We start from the raw sequence: 16,669 nt of genomic DNA on the forward strand, positions 1-16,669 counted from the left end.
CTCGGCCTCCCAAAGTGCTGGGATTACAGGCTTGAGCCACCGCGCCCGTCTCCGTGTGCTTTTCTTTCAGGAGGGGAAGCAGGCCTCGCTGGCGGCCGACTTCTCCATCAGGCAGTTCCGGCACATTGGCAGGCTGCTCATGGTGCACGGACGGAACAGCTACAAGAGGTCGGCGGCACTCGGCCAGTTCGTCATGCACAGGGGCCTTATCATCTCCACCATGCAGGTACTGAGCCTTCTGTGCTGGCACCAGGGAGGGCAGCGTCCGGGAGGGGGGTGCTGAGTGCTGCCGGAAGTACCTGGGCTGTGCTTAGGAGGTCGCGCGGCCCCTGAGAGGCCGGGGCCGCAGGTGCTGGCGGAGCTGACGGTTGTCTTCGTCTGTGGGTCTCTCCCCACGCGGCCCCTCAGAGTCCTGGGCCGCAGGTGCTGGCGGAGCTGACGGTTGTCTTCGTCTGTGCTCTCTCTCCAGGCTGTGTTTTCCTCAGTCTTCTACTTCGCATCCGTCCCGTTGTATCAGGGCTTCCTCATGGTGGGGTAAGTTACACTCAGCACCTGCCAGCCCATCCAGGGGAGGACATCTGTTTTGGGAAAAGAAACAAAACATATATAGAAGATTCTTGATACAGTCATCATTTAGAATGAATAATACTGATGTAAAAACAACATTTTACTTGGGTGAAGTTCAAGACAACACCTGCACACTTGTTCCTCCTGGGATTTTCTTACTAGATTTTGTTTTCAAGTGGAAGCCATAGTTTGTGTCAGGAACTGTGTTGGATCTGAGATTTTTAAAGGGTCCCGTGGCAGAAGGCAGAGGGACAGAGTGGCCACTGACAGGCCCTCCCGGCTCTCTGCAGGCTGCCCTTCCCTGGCTGGGGCTTCATCCTGCTGTGGGGCGTGGCCAGCAGCAGAGAACAGTAAGTGCGGAGATACAGCATGGCGTGCGTCGAAGCAAACACCGTCAGTCTCTCCCGGGCAGGAATGGAATCTCATTTTCAAAGATAACAGCACCAGGGCTGTGTGTGGTGGCTCACGCCTGTAATCCTGGTGCTTTGGGAGGTTGAGGTGGGCGTGGGTGGATCACCTGAGGTCAGGAGTCCGAAACCAGCCTAACATGGCAAAACCCTGTGTCTACTAAAAATACAAAAAATTAGCCAAGCGTGGTGGTGTGTGCCTGTAATCCCAGCTACTCGGGAGGCTGAGGCACAAGAATCACTTGAACCTGTGAGGTGGAAGTTGCAGTGAGCTGAGACCATGCCATTGCACTCCAGCTTGGGCAACAAAGCCAGACTCCATCTCAAAAAAAAAAAGTAAAGATAACAGCACCAGTGTCTTAGAAAAGGACACCAGAAGTGCAGCCAGCATGCGACGTGCATTGAAAGCTGAGCTGATTTTGCCGACCGCGCCTACCGTATCTGCAAAACAGGAACTTCCTGTGAAGGGTGAATGGGTGGGAATTTCTCTTTTCCTCCTCCTTTGTGGTTATGCCTAGAAATGAAATCAGTGTGACTGTTCTCGTGTTGGCAGCAAACTAAAAGCAGCCTCTCCTCTGCCGCTGACCTCCCTGACCTCTGCAAAACTTATTCCCACCTTAACCAGGTTCTACCCCACAAAGAGTCTCAGAAAATACTTTAATAGTGACAGCTGCTGGCCTCAGTGCTCTCGGCATTGAACATGCTTTCATCCTCACCTTGTCCCCACTTCATGTGTGAGAAAAGTGAGAGACCCAGAGAGCTCAGGAACTTGCCCGTGGGAGGCCCAGCTCAGACCTGAGTCGTCAGGGGCTGCCGCCAGGTGCTGCTCCCCATCGTCACACAGCCACCAAGCTTACCCCAGGTCCACAGAGAACACAGACAGAGTCCTTTCTCCCTGCAGAGCTGTCTCTAATCCGCAGTCTAAACACCATTTCACTCGACAGCTCCCTGAATCCCAGGAATTCCTCACAATTTTAGCAAAATACAGGGAAATATCAGTCTGTGCGTGTATTAGGCTTTTGATAAACATGTGAGGGTCTCTTAAGTCACCTTCTTCCCAAGTCACAACCACTGAGAGGCGCCCACGTCATCCTGAGCTGTCCAAGGAGCACTGCCATACACAGAGACAGCACGTGGGTCTCTGCCTTCCTTCCGTCTCCAGTCTTCAGGTCCTCTCTGTCCTCTGGCCTCCACACATGATGTCCCCTTGGACTAGACCACTGCCAGATGTCCCCATTGTCCTTGCTTCCCCAGGAGGCCCCAGCCCCCCAACGGTGCACCTTCACACCCCCAGGCCACACAGTTGTATTTCCAGTTAGCGTCCTATTCTGCATGCTCTACAAGGACAAATCACAAGGTATATCGGGTTCTCATACCTGCTGTGAGTTTGTCAGCGTGAACTTCAGTGTGTGTGAATTTCAGAGGAGGGCCAGACTCTGGCGGATTCTAGGCCCCACACCCCAAGCCTCAGGACAGCTGAGTTGTGGGACTCACAGCTACCAAGACTCCTGGGGCACCTGCCTCGGACTCCACATCCTTCGCCTGCACATGTTAGCACCGTTCCTCCCAGGGTATCAGGAGCCTGTCCTGTGGTCTTAAAAATCACTTTGAATAAAGTAGGTAAGAGCCTGGGGAAACCTTCGCATGTGTCTTCAGGCTTCTCTCACCCCTAGCCCTTCATCTTGGCACAAGTGCTTAGGTTTTAGACCCCTGCCTACTATAATCACACAGGGAGTAACCCCCCTTGATCATGATCGTAAGCATTGCAGACTCCCGTTTTTGTGGCGCACAAGGAAAGTGCCATCATCGGCCCTGGGCTATCCTGTCCACTGAGGCTCCCTCAGCCCCAGTATGAGGTAGCACAGGACGACACTGTGCGTCCATGGTGTCAACTTGAGCCTTATTTCATGTCTCTACGTGACCAAAGAATGTCCCAGCAACCTACCAACTCATAGCCCATACAGTTGATGGAAATCGTGGTAGGGTTTGTGCTAATATTCTCAGCTTCCCATGAATTTCAATAATGTTTTCTGTAGTACTTCAAACAAAGGTGAAAATCCTGAAGGTACAGTGAGTGCTAACTCTTTTTAAGTAGGTTTTCCCATCGCCTACATCTTTACAGTGATTATTACGTTCGTGACTTTTTTTTTTTTTTTTTTTGAGACGGAGTCTCGCTCTGTCGCCCAGGCTGGAGTTCAGTGGCGCGATCTCAGCTCACTACAAGCTCCGCCTCCCGGGTTCCCGCCATTCTCCTGCCTCAGCCTCCCGAGTAGCTGGGACTACAGGTGCCCGCCACCTCGCCCGGCTAATTTTTTGTATTTTTAGTAGAGACGGGGTTTCACCATGTTAGCCAGGATGGTCTCGATCTCCTGACCTCGTGATCTGCCCGTCTCGGCCTCCCAAAGTGCTGGGATTACAGGCTTGAGCCACCGCGCCCGGCCGTTTTTTTTTTTTTTTTTTGAGACAGAGTCTTACTCTGTCGCCCAGGCTGGAGTGCAGTGGCGTGAGCTCAGCTCGCTGCAACCTCCGCCTCCTGGGTTCAAGTGATTCTCCCTCCTCAGCCTCCCTAGTAGCTGGGATTACAGGTATGTGCCACCACGCCCGGCTAATTTTTGTATATTTTTAGTAGAGACGGGGTTTCACCATGTTGGCCAGGGTGGTCTTGAACTCCTGACCTCAAATGATCCACCTGCCTCAGCCTCCCAAGGTGCTGGGATTACAGGCATGAGCCCTTTCACCCAGCCTGGTTACTTTTAAATAGTATCGAATTTGCACAGTAATGCTGATTGCATCTTGAGTTTGAACAGTGTGCTTCTTCCTTGGAAGTCATAGAAAAGCATAACCGTTCTCACCTTCTTTCATATTTCAAAAATCATGGGTTTGAAACTTTAAAAGGAAAATGTGGGGGACCATGGAGATTATTCTTTAAAGAACTACTGCTTGGGTTAGTGAGGCCTGGATGCCTGCCTCACAGCCTGAGTGCTCCACGGTGTCCCCAGCTCTTCTTTATAGTGGGCTTTATGTAAAGTAACTCTGAGTGTCCGTCACGCAAGAAATGCCTGTGACTTTATTAAGCACTCATACTCTGAATTTGGTTAGGTGGGAGCTTTGGAGGGGCAATGCTTTTAGTTAATCTTTGAAAATAAATAATGAGTTTGCCTTCACCTAAGAAATAAATACCAAGAAGTGAGCAAAAAGCAACGTGGTGTTTTTACAAAATAACATCTAGCTAGACCAAAACCATGGCTATGATAGAGAAATTGGCTCTAGAAGCTAGAGGACAGTTGATAGAATTTAATTCCACAAATACGGTTTTCATCTGTATTCATTTCATCAGCTCTGGAGGGAACTGGTGGCCGAGGTGACTTTCCTGAAGCAAGGGGCCCCAGGAGCAGGAAGGACAGGGCATCCTCAGGGCACAGCAGGGAAGCCAGGGAGGGACCAGGGACCTGGGGGCCCGGAGGTGGTGACGGGGAACCCTGGGGCATGGGGAATGGGGCAGCGGGAGGGGCTGGGAGAGACAGGACAGCCTGGGGAGGCTCCTGTGACCCCCACGCCCACCCTGCCCTTGTTCCCCAAGCAGGCCTAGGGAATGCCATGCCCTCCCCCAGAGAGAGATCTCCTAGGCCAGGTCCTCATGGGGAACCTCTGTAGGGTGCAGCATTGTGCCCTTTGGCAAGCTGGAGGCTCTGAGAGAGAGTCCTGATTTCATGAGCCCACAACTCATGTTCCACGAAAATGCTTTGGGAAACGCTAGTCTGAACCGGCCAGAGGTGTCTCCCCAGTGACTCTGGCAGCTGCCCGCAAGGATCTCACACACAGCGCCACGTCATAGCAGCCATTCCTGGGTGTGGGTCTCCTTTATACTCTTGCTAGTGACTCAGATGGAGAGCCTGTGAGCACTCTTGTTAAAGTTAGATTGAACCTTATTTGAGCACCAAGAAGGTGCATGACATTCCGAGAGTGTGCTCCGGGCAGGAGGAGCACAGGCAGGTCCCTCAGGGAGCCGTGTCCAGACTTGCAGGAATGGGAGGCTCTGTGGGTTTATCAGAGAGGGTCTTCAGAACTTCTGCTTCCAGCCGTGATTGGAATAACAGGAAACAGATTTATCTTCCAAGCCAAATCAAGTGGAAAACACGAGAAAACACATGAAACAAATGTTTTCAGACATTGGATAGGAAGCAGTGGGGACGGTGGTGCCTCTGAGAAGAGAAACAACTCTCCCACATCTAGAACCGACAGTCAGACCGCCTCGAAACCTCTGTTTCAACAGCCAGACGGCCTCGAAACCTCTGTGTTTCAACAGCCAGACGGCCTTGAAACCTCTGTGTTTCAATAGTCCTTGTACCTGCTATGAAGTTTCTCAGAGTAAACTTCAGTGTGTGCAGATCTCAGAGGGGGGCCAGGCTCTGGTGGGTTCTAGGGCCCCCCAACCTGTGCCCAGGTTGGCACAGACTTCCAGAGCACAAACATCATGATGCACTGAGAATAAACTGACATGATGGACTTCATAAAAATTAAGTTTTTGCTCTTCTAAAGACAGTACTAATCAAGTAAAAAGGCAGACAAGAAGGAAATACTTTCAGTACATATCTTCAACTCAACGATCAAACAACTCAGTTTTTTTTTAAGATGAAATATTTGAACATCCATCACAAAAGAAGACGTAAGAATGGCCAGTAAGCACAAGAAAATGTATTTAACATCATTAGTTACCAGGAAAGATAAATTTAAGCCACAGAGAGAGTTAAGGCTCTGCCACCGCGGAGGCCAAGCTGAAAGGCCGAGCGGCGTGTTGGCAGGCGGGCAGCAGGGCGGCACTGCTGGTGAGAGTGCAGATGGTCCAGCCACTCCAGAAAGCAGACTGGCAGTTTTTATGAAATTAAACATTCAGGCCGGGCGCAGTGGCTCAAGCCTGTAATCCCAGCACTTTGGGAGGCCGAGACGGGCGGATCACGAGGTCAGGAGATCGAGACCATCCTGGCTAACACGGTGAAACCCCGTCTCTACTAAAAAAATACAAAAAAATTAGCTGGGCGAGGTGGCGGGCGCCTGTAGTCCCAGCTACTCGGGAGGCTGAGGCGGGAGAATGGCGTAAACCCGGGAGGCGGAGCTTGCAGTGAGCTGAGATCTGGCCACTGCACTCCAGCCTGGGCGACAGAGCGAGACTCCGTCTCAAAAAAAAAAAAAAAAAAATTAAACATTCACTGTCCATGTCCCAGCAACCTCCCTCCTCAGTGTTCACCCAGGAAAAAGGAAAACACTCATTCTTCCACTCAGACTGGCACCAGGACTCTCACCACTTCAGCTGTGATCTCCACAGATTGGGAAAACCCCAACGGCCATCCGCTGGGGGTGGAAGAGCTGCGCTGTGTCCATCGCCTGAGACGCTGCCCTGCAGCACAGAGAAAGCAGAGGACACACTCGGCAAGGTGGGCGAGCCACAACACCACTGGCCTGGAGAGACCCACCTGCAGAGAGCAGAGACCACCCGGAGAGAATAGCCAGGTGTTAGAGAGCTTGCAGGGAGCAGCCATTTTTGTGGGACTCGCGGCAGCAAGGGAGGCAGGAGTCTCCCACCTGGCGCATCACAGGCCTCCTCCTGGCCGGTGGCGGAGATGCTCTGCGTCATGATCACACTGCAGTTCCATGACGCTTGTCAAAACTCATCACTCACATGCTGAAAGTTACACCTCAAGAGAGTAGGTTTATGAAAAGGAGGCAGCAGTGGGGTTTTTGTTGTTAAAGGTTGAAGAGATAGGGAGATTTCTGGCATAAATAAAGCAAGAGTTCTCATAAATGCACATACAGACATCGTGACCGCACGTGGTCCTTCCTGCTGGTGTGAGCAAGTCACAAGCCACATGGCTGAGTGTCCGCATGCCTGTGTGCACGCAGAACAGGATGCCCGCCAGGGGATGACCTGCCATCTTAACTCCTCGTTGGGCTCTCCTTGAATTATTTGTCCCTGTTCCTAAATCCTAAGCAGACTGGGAGTTGTTCAAAGAAAGTTAACAAAAGTGATTAAAGATTTCGAGGGAAGTACAGCAGTGTTGTACAAATTCAACCCAATAAATTAAAGTTGAATTTCTGGATAAAGTTCTCTGAGCATGTAGATGTTTAGTGCCCAACAGTGACCCATCAAGAAAACAGAATGTGAGCTAGACTAAAAGTACCTTAGAAGAAAACGTTTCGTATAGAACCCACAACAGTTTTAAAAATAGAACAGTCTGTGACCATGGAATCTCAGTCATATTGAAACAGAATATAGCCTTTAGGTATCCGCATGTTTCCAGGCTACAAGATAATGTGGTGTCATGGGTGTTTCTGGTTCTCTGCCACGGGGTCACTTTCCCAACCTGAGATAACTATGAGAATGCTTTCTCATAGGTGACAATGTCATTTAACAACAACAGCAACAAAAAAAAAAACCCAGCCAAGTACAGTGGCTCATGCCTATGATCCCAGCACTTTGGGAGGCCAAGTTGGGAAGATTTCTTGAGGCTAGGAGCGTGAGACCAGCCTGGGAAACATGGTGACACTCCATCTCTACAAAAGAACATTAGCTGGGCACGGTGGTGCATACCTGAGGTCCAGGTACTCAGGCTGAGGTGAGAGAATCAGCTGAGCCCAGGAGGTCAAGGCTGCAGTGAGTCATGATTGTACCGTTGTACTCCAGCCTGTGCCACGGAGTGAGACCCTGTCTCAAAAAAAAAATTCCAGCTCCACTTCCAGCCCAGCTCCACTTCCGGGACGGTGGGAGGTGGAGTAGATGGGTTCCTCCCTGCTCCTTCTGCTAAGTTGAGCTTGAAACTGTGGGCATCACACACAGAAGGCTCTGAGTGGGGAGCGAGGTGAACAGAGGGGCAAGGGGCGAGGCGGCAGGAGCTCCCCACATTTTCCAACAGCTGGAGCTGAAGGAGCTGGCAGCCTGGAAATGCCCATGGGTGCAGAAATTTAAAATATGAAAGTCCCAGCGAAGGCCCAGCCTCTCCAACTGCAGGTCCATGAAAGGGGCGCCAGGAAGACAGATGACTTTCAGATGATCGTCACTCTACGCCACCCAGATGCCAGGGAAGGGCTGTGCCCGCCTCCCCCTCCCCAAAAAGGCAAGTGGAGAGCTGAAAGTGCCACTTCACAAGATGTAGCGACGCACCCAGCATCTCCAGGGTGACAGAATGGGAGGCAGGACTCCATCCCCAGTGTCGGGGATAATGAGCCCCTCAGTGTCAGTGGGGGCCGCATAGGGAGCCCGAACCCCTCCCCCTGCACAGCAGCAAGAACAGTGCCCTCCTCTCCCCACCACAGCAGCGTCAGCACCCTTCAGAACATTCAGAGTCTCATACACAATACCCGGCATGTCAAGGCTTCCGTCACAGTCCCTTGCAGTACGTCAGAGTCCCTTGCCGTACTAAGAACCAGGAAGATTTCAAGGGGAATGGAAAGACAGGCAGCAGAGGCCAGCCCTGAGACGGCAGAGACGCTGGAGTTCTCCAACAAAGACTGGGAAACAGCCGTTACCAACATACTTGGAGCAAATGGCAAAACTAGAACAGCCCAGCAGAGAAGACACGGGACAACCAAATGGAAATCTTAGAGATGAGAAATAACCCAGACAAAACATGCCACGACTGGGCTTAGCAGCAAAATAGAAGGAACAGAGGAAGGACGCAGTGAACTGAAAGAGAAAAACAGAAAGTCCTCAATATGAACAACAGAGAGAAAATTGACTGAAAAAAATGAATCAGAGCCTCAGGGACAGCAAGATGGTAACTGTACCGTTTGTGCCGTGGGAGTCCTGGCCTCTGTACTGTTGGTGCCGTGGGAGTTCCAGGGGAGAAGGGACAGGGCAGGGCTAGGAAAGTACCTGAAGGAATAAAGGCTGAAAACCTCCCAGATTTGGCAAAATACATAAATGTACAGATTCAAGAAAGTAAGCAAACCCCGAACAGGATAAAGTCAAAGGTAATCATAATCAAACTGATGAAAACCAAAGACAAAGAAACTCATTGAAAGCAGCCAGTGAGGAGACAGGGTATGCTGGGGATAATTGGAAACCGTGCAGGCAGAGGGACTCAGGTGCTGGAGAAAGGCCTCATGGGCACGGAATGCTGCAGCTAGTAAGGGCCACTTCCAGAAAGGATAGCAGGTGTTGGCAAGACTTGTGTCCAGCAGTGCCTAAAGAATCTCCAAGCTCAGCCATGAAGGAGCAGTCCCATTAAGAAAAGGACAGAAGGTGCAGAGACAGCCACCCTGTGTGTGAGGGGATGCACAGACCGCAAGCAAGCCCGTGAAACAATGCCCGCATCGTCAGCCACAGAGACCAGGTTAGACCACAGGACATTCCGCCTCACACCTGCCGGAATTGTGGGGAAGGGTCATGGAAACTGGGTAGCTCTTATATTGCTGTAGGAGCATAAATCCTACTATCTGGAAGATGTTTTAGCAATTTCTTTGAAAAACTATACCGCCACCATGTCACCTAACACCCACGCTCCCGGGGTTTATACCGTCTCACTCGGCACTCCTGTCCAAAATAAATGGAAACTTCGCCAAAAAATCTGTGCAGTGAATATTTACAGCAGTTTTATTTGTGATAATCAAAAACTAGGACTAACCCAGATGTACTTCAGTGGTTAAGCAAACTCTGGTTCATTTGCCTGCCACTAAATAGTAGTCAGCAACAGAAAGAAATTACCTACTGATACAGCAGCAACCTAGATGAATCTCCAGAGAATTGCGCTGTGTAAAAGACACCAATCCCCGAAGTTAGCCTGCTGGACAGTTGCATAGCATTCTTGAAATGACCAGATTAGAGATGGGGAACAGATTCTTGGTGAACAGGGGATAGGCAGGAGGCGGCAGAGGGAAGTGGTTGCAACTACATAGCAGCCTCAGGAGGGACCCTGTGCGAGGGGTGCCTAGGGTCTGGAGGTGTCCGCGTGGATCCTGGTGGTGAGGTTCACACTACACTTACCTAAGATGTTACCAATGGGAGAAGTGGGTAAAGATCACAGAAAATCTCTGTGCTATTCCTGACAACTGCATATAAGTCTACAATGATCTCAACATAGAAAGGTAAACATTTTTAAAAATCATTCTTCTCCCTGTAAGCATTTGTGACTTATAAAACATGCTACTGTGCTGTGAGATAAATATTCAGTCTCTGCAGTCATCTTAATATTCAGTCTCTGCAATCATCTTACTTGGTTGCCAAATTACTTTGTTGGTTTTTGTGGAGTATGTTTTGGTGTTTTTGAAACTGTGACCTCTAATCCAGAGGTCTCTTTGTAGCCGTGTGGTAGAAGTTTCTCAGGCCCGTTGCACTCCGCTCTTGGTCTTGCAGGTATGCCACCATATACACCATGTTCCCAGTGTTCTCCTTAGTGCTGGACCAGGATGTGAAGCCAGAGATGGCGATGCTCTACCCGGAGCTGTACAAGGACCTCACCAAGGTATGGGCCTCAGGCAGGCTGTCTGCCTCAAGACTGGCACTCGCGCCTGGCATTTTACACGAGTGAGAAACAGGCCAGTCAGGAGGCATTTCCAAGCATTTTGTGAAAAACGATTCTTTGTCCTTCAAGACGTTTTTTATGTCTCCTAATTATTTTTGGCATTTTCTCTTTGAGTTAAACTTCAAAAGGGGAAAAACATCTCAGGGAAAAAAATTTCTCAAATGTTTGCAACAAAGCTCTAATATCATATATAAAATTAGAATTGTAAAAGATGCTCTCACCATTTGTGGAACTTTTATGAAGTGAGCTCACCAAATGTCAGAGAAGAGTTCGCTTCGTAATTTCTGTAGAAAGGCTTCCCGGACAGTGTCACTGCACCTGCTGCAGAAGTAGCATTCCAAAGCTGGGGAACCCGTGGGTTTCACGTTTCCTGTGTATTTCCAAGTCTGTCGATAGTTGTGGATTTCACAATTATATCTGAAAAGTGACTGACAACATGCGTCTGTCCCTGGGGTCCATAGACTATTTTTGCAGTGATGCCACCAAGAAAAAAATCCACCCCAGGAAACTTCAGTCACCTGAAAGTCTGAGAAAGATGCATTTATTTGGCTCAAAACTGTGCTCTGTTAGGATTAAAGGAGGCTTTGAAGTTATCATATTCTTTACAACAGCATATTTTATAGCATAGAACGTGTAAGGATGCGGGGTAGAAGAGAGGGTCAGCTCTGCAGACACAAATCATGGTAACTCTGGTATTTTCCACAAAGCTAGCTTTTTTGAGCCAACATTGAGAACAAAATCCACTAACCTGCAATTAAATTTAGATTTACAATTGATAAATGACAGGTGTCTGAAATTATCAACTCAGATTTTTAAAGCAGTAGCTGTATGGTAAAGAAAGAATTAGATTAGGCATTAAAGAAAGTTAATGACTACCTAACAAACAGATTCTAGTCCAGCTAACCACTAATTAACCAACTACATTCTTACCTAGCTAACCACAAACTGAGAAACTAGACTCCTGTCTATCTAACTAGTAACTAACAAATGATACTCTATCTAATAACATCTAACCACTAACAAACTAGACTCTTATCCAGCTAACAACTGACTGACAAACTAGACTCTAGTCCAGCTATAACCACTCATTAGCCAGAGAGGTGCTGGGGAAGTCATGTTAACTTTTTGATTTCTTGATGTTATTGTAAGGGTCTAATGAAATAAAGACTTTAAAGTTTCTTGAAAAAAAAAATTCTCATTACTGTTTTAATCAAGACAAATAAAGCTAGTTCACCAGTATCACATGAAATATAAATATCAAGCATTATTATCATGATGGTGATATCATCGTGGTGACTGGGAAACCTCATCCCAGGTCACATCTACAACTAGAAGGAAGACTGGTTAAGTATCTTAAACTGATGAAACCATTGTGACAAAGTCCAGCACAGTAGGGAGCAAAGATCCAAAAACTTCAGGAAGCTGGTATGAATAATGATCATTTTAGTAGCATAGGCATTTCCTCATTCCCAGAGACTCTAAAAATGTTTACCTACATGCTGCCTTAAAAACATACGGAAACAAGCCTTTTCACGTAAGAACGTTAAACCTTGATGCTCTACCCTCAAACCTAGGAAACCAGCACCCAAGCAGGGCGAAGGTCACTAGGGGTCTCGTAGCCCCAGCCGGTGCTCCTAGATCACTGTGCTGGGAGACTTGTCATAGGACTGTCCGCCACAGCCGTCTTGACCGGCTGTTGGAGTAAGGCACTAACACGTTTTTACTGTTTTCAAGGATTGAGATTGTACACACCGGTCTCTTTCTTTGTGGATATCTAAATCGCTCTAGAAACAAGATGCTCATAGGGCCACAGGTGTCTGACGGAGCAGCTAATTATCCCTAACTGTGGCCATGGAATCAGTACGTTCTGTATTACTCACCTGTTCACTTCTGATTGAGTTGGATCTCATTAAGGGCATTAAATTTCCATTTTTGTTAAGGTAATCAACAATTTAGACTGTTGTAGTATCCTAAAGTCAGGACATCATCCCTACATTTTTTTTTTTTTTTTTTTGGTCAAGAATTCAGTCACTCGTTTTCTCTAGGCTGCTTTTCTTCAACATCTTATCTGCATTGTAACTTTTTTTTTTTTTTTGGAGACGGAGTCTCGCTCTGTCACCCAGTAACTTTTTTTTTAATCGACTACACTTCAAATCCTTTGAAAAGAAAATAGCACTAAAGCACTGAGCCACTAAAGTTAATTTAGTTGTTTTTTCTTATTGAAGCTAAAGAACTATTTTGAAGCTTTCTGTTACTTCTGAAGAGTTCACCAAGGTAGCGCAGACTGCAGCACTCTGCGCTGTTGTCTGATGACCAGGGCAGCTGGAGACTGGATGTGCCAACGTAGTCTGTCCAAGCTGGCCAGTGTCAGTGGACACCGAGTCCCCAGTCCGTCGGCTCAAGCTCCTGTGATGTAAGACAACATGGCCCTGCTCTCAACAAGCCTGTGTTCTAGTCAGGCTAAGAAAGCAGTTAATCAGTGGCATAGAGCAACAGCATAAAGGGCTGCAGGCTGAAATGTGAGTGGCTGACCAGCGAGTGCCGGTCCTGTCAGTTCTGAGTCACATATCTCAGATCACGGTAAATTTATAAAATACCTTCAGAGGTAAGGCGTGCATTCCCTGCACACAGGAAAAGACTCAACTGGAAAGAAAATCTCCTCTTTTTCATGTGTGTTTGATAACCAGTCTTTTTAATCTAAAAGTACAAATAAGGCACGCATTATAAATCTCACTTACTGTCCTAATGAGTTAGCCAACCTTGAGTATAAACATTTGTCCCCTGCTGTGTCTCGATGGCCTGAGCCACACATGAACACAGTATCTATTCAGTAAGTATTTGATAAATGAATGAGGCAGTGAATGAATCAGTTAAACCAAGAGTCAGGATTTCCTTTGCTTTCCTAAAATTATGTAGCTTTTATTCTTTACAGAAAATGATATATTTGCAACAATATTTTGTTGTTCTTTTGAAGCTCAAATTTTGCTTTGAATTATTAAACTTTACTCAAGATGAGTTCAGGCACTTAATTTTCTGGATGCCAATAAGACAGGAAGCTGACCTACTCATCTCTCTCCTAACTCTGCACATGTCTTCATTCATTCTGAATGATGCGTGACCACTTAGAGAAGCTGCTTAACTCGAATATCCAGGCATCAGGACTAGTAAAGTGACCCTGGTTAATGGAGCCAGCCCACGTGGTCCCAGAATATCTCAGATTGTGGCTGTGAATTTTGTTACCAATGCATAATCTTACATTATCAGCTAACTCCAAAGACATTTGATTTGTAGTTGTGCTAATTGTAAAGATATCAAGTAGGTCATGTCATACAGTTCTTCATAAAATCTTTGAAACCATTAGGTATTGAACCATTTGGACTCCTTCACTATTTTTTATTTTCTGTATAATACTCTCAAATGGTTTTATCTTTTGAAATGTATATTCATATAGTTATATACTTTTCAAAATAATAGTGAATAAGGCAATAAAAGGAAATTTAAAACATTGAGATTAGAAAGGAGGAAATACAAATATCTGTGTTTGTAGATGCTGTAATTTTCTATATAGAATCCACATACATACAACTTCCTATACTAGTAAATTTCATAAAGTTTCAGGATACAACGAATAATTTTTCAAAATCATTTCTGATTCTGTATACTAGCAATGAATAATCGGGGTGTGAAAAAATGTGTAAACATTTATAATAATACATTTAAGCATTTATAATAATACAAGAAAGTGAAATACTGAAGTGTACCTCTAACAAAATACACGCAAGATCTGTGCACTGGAAACCAACAACACTGAGGAAAGAAACTGTAAAAAGCGTAAACAGATGTTCCTGGATTGAGAGGTGTAAACAGATGACCCTGGAGTGAGAGGCGTGAACAGACGATCCCGGATTGAGAGGCGTGAACAGACGTTCCCGGATTGAGAGGCGTGAAGAGATGATCCCAGATTGAGAGGCGTGAACAGATGTTCCTGGATTGAGAGGTGTGAACAGATATTCCTGGATTGAGAGGTGTAAACAGATGTTCATGCATTGAGAGACGTGAACAGATGTTCCCGGATTGAGAGGTGTGAACAGATGATCCCAGATTGAGAGGCGTGAACAGATGTTCCTGGATTGAGAGGCGTGAACAGACATTCCCATATTGAGAGGCGTGAACAAACGATCCCGGATTGAGAGGCGTGAACAGACATTCCCGGATTGAGAGGCATGAACAGACGATCCCGGATTGAGAGGCGTGAACAGACGTTGCCGGATTGAGAGGCGTGAACAGACGTTGCCGGATTGAGAGGCGTGAACAGACGTTCCCAGAGTGAGAGGCGTGAACAGACGTTCCCGGATTGAGAGGCGTGAACAGACGATCCCGGATTGAGAGGCGTGAACAGACGTTCCCGGACTGAGAGGCGTGATCAGATGTTCCCGGACTGAGAGGCGTGATCAGATGTTCCCGGACTGAGAGGCGTGATCATATGTTTCCGGATTGAGAGGCGTGAACAGATGTTCCCGGATTGAGAGGCGTGAACAGATGATCCCGGATTGAGAGGCGTGAACAGATGTTCCCGGAGTGAGAGGTGTGAACAGATGATCCTGGATTAAGCCTTAGTCAGATGTTCATGGATTGAGAGCTTCAGTGTTGTTGCACATTGACAAGCTCACTCTAGAATTTATACGGAAAGGCAAGGGAACTCGATTTGCCAAAATAATTTAGAAAAAGAACAGAGTTGGAAAATACACTACCTGATTCCAAGTCCTACTGTAAAACAGTAATCAATTAGACAATGTGTTATTGGCAAAAGGACAAACAAAAAGATCAATGGAACAGAAAAGAGAGCCCAGAAATACACTCACATCTGTGAGATGATCTTTGGCAAACGTGAGAGGAAATCAGATGGAGAAGAGTTGTGTCTGCAGCTTTTGGGACAACTGGCAGCCCATGAGCAACAGACTTGCAGCCTCCACCTCACACCTCATGTGAAAATGCACCCAAAGTGGACCCTTGACCTACATGTAAAGCCATAAACCTTTCAGAAGAAAATACACACCAAATATGCATGACCTTCAGTTAGGCAAAGAGTTTTCAGACATGAGATCAAAATCATGATCCTTAAAGGGAAAAAATAATAAATTAGACTTTACCATAATTTAAAAGTTTTGGCCAGGTGCAGTGACTTACCATGCCTGTAATACCATCACTTTGGGAGGCTGAGGCAAGAGGAAAACTTGAGCCCAGAAGTTCAATACCAGTCTGGGCAATATAGTAAGACTGTGTCTCTACAAAAAATAGAAAAAATTAGCTGAGCATGGTGGTTGCTGTGTGCCTGTAGTCCCAGCTACTCGGGCTAAGGTGGGAGGATTGCTTGAGCAGAGGAGGTGGAGGCTGCAGTGATCTGTGATTGAGCCACTGCACTCCAGCCTGGGTGACAGAGTGAGACCCTGTCTCCAAAAAAAAAAAAAAAAGAAAGAAAAAGTTTTTCTCTGTGAATGATACTGTTAAGGAAATGAAAAAACAAGCCACAGCCTGGAAGAAAATATTTGCACATCACACTTTTGATAAAGAAGTTGTTTCTATAGTATATAAGACATCCCCAAAATTCAACAAGAAAACAACCCAATTTTTAAAGTAGACAGAAGATATTACTGGACACCACCTCAGAGATGATCCTCAGAGGGCAAGGAAGCCTGTGAAGATGCTCAGTGTCACTTTCATCAGGGAACTGCAAGTTGAAGCCACAGTGAGTTGCTGTGTAACCCCCCAGTGCTAGAGCAGCCGAACCACTGGCAATGTGAAAGGCTGGGAGGACCCAGAGCAACAGAGACTCCCCTTCACTGTGGGGGTGAAGGAAGGATGGTACAGCCTCTTTGGAAGACAGTTTGGGTATTTCTTACAACGGTAAACATATATTTACCCCATGACCCAGTAGTCCATTCCTAGATATTTCTCCAAGAGAAATGAAAACAGATTCATACTAAATCGTATATATGAATGTTCACAGCAGCACTGTCATCATTGCCAAAAACTGGAAACAACCCTATGCCCTTCAGCCAGTGGATGGAGGACATCTCCGTGGACAGGGACAGCCCGTGTGTGGATGGAGGACATCTCTGTGGACGGGGACAGTGGATGGAGGACATCTCCGTGGATGGAGGACATCTCCGTGGACGGGGA

At 47.1% G+C, this 16,669-nt stretch overlaps 1 protein-coding gene across 2 annotated transcripts in view; it reads left to right on the top strand.

Annotated features, from left to right (window-relative positions):
* Nucleotides 1-16,669, top strand: part of ATP9B (ATPase, class II, type 9B) — a 290,892-nt gene that overhangs the window by 264,287 nt on the left and 9,936 nt on the right. For both annotated transcript variants that reach the window (XM_011934361.1, XM_011934362.1), the window contains exons 24-26: nt 71-226; nt 470-534; nt 10,321-10,429. In XM_011934361.1, coding sequence (XP_011789751.1) covers nt 71-226; nt 470-534; nt 10,321-10,429 — 330 coding nt within the window. The remainder of the gene's footprint in view (nt 1-70; nt 227-469; nt 535-10,320; nt 10,430-16,669) is intronic.

The sequence above is a fragment of the Colobus angolensis genome, unplaced genomic scaffold, assembly GCF_000951035.1.
Source record: "Colobus angolensis palliatus isolate OR3802 unplaced genomic scaffold, Cang.pa_1.0 Scaffold135, whole genome shotgun sequence".
NCBI lineage: Eukaryota > Metazoa > Chordata > Mammalia > Primates > Cercopithecidae > Colobus > Colobus angolensis.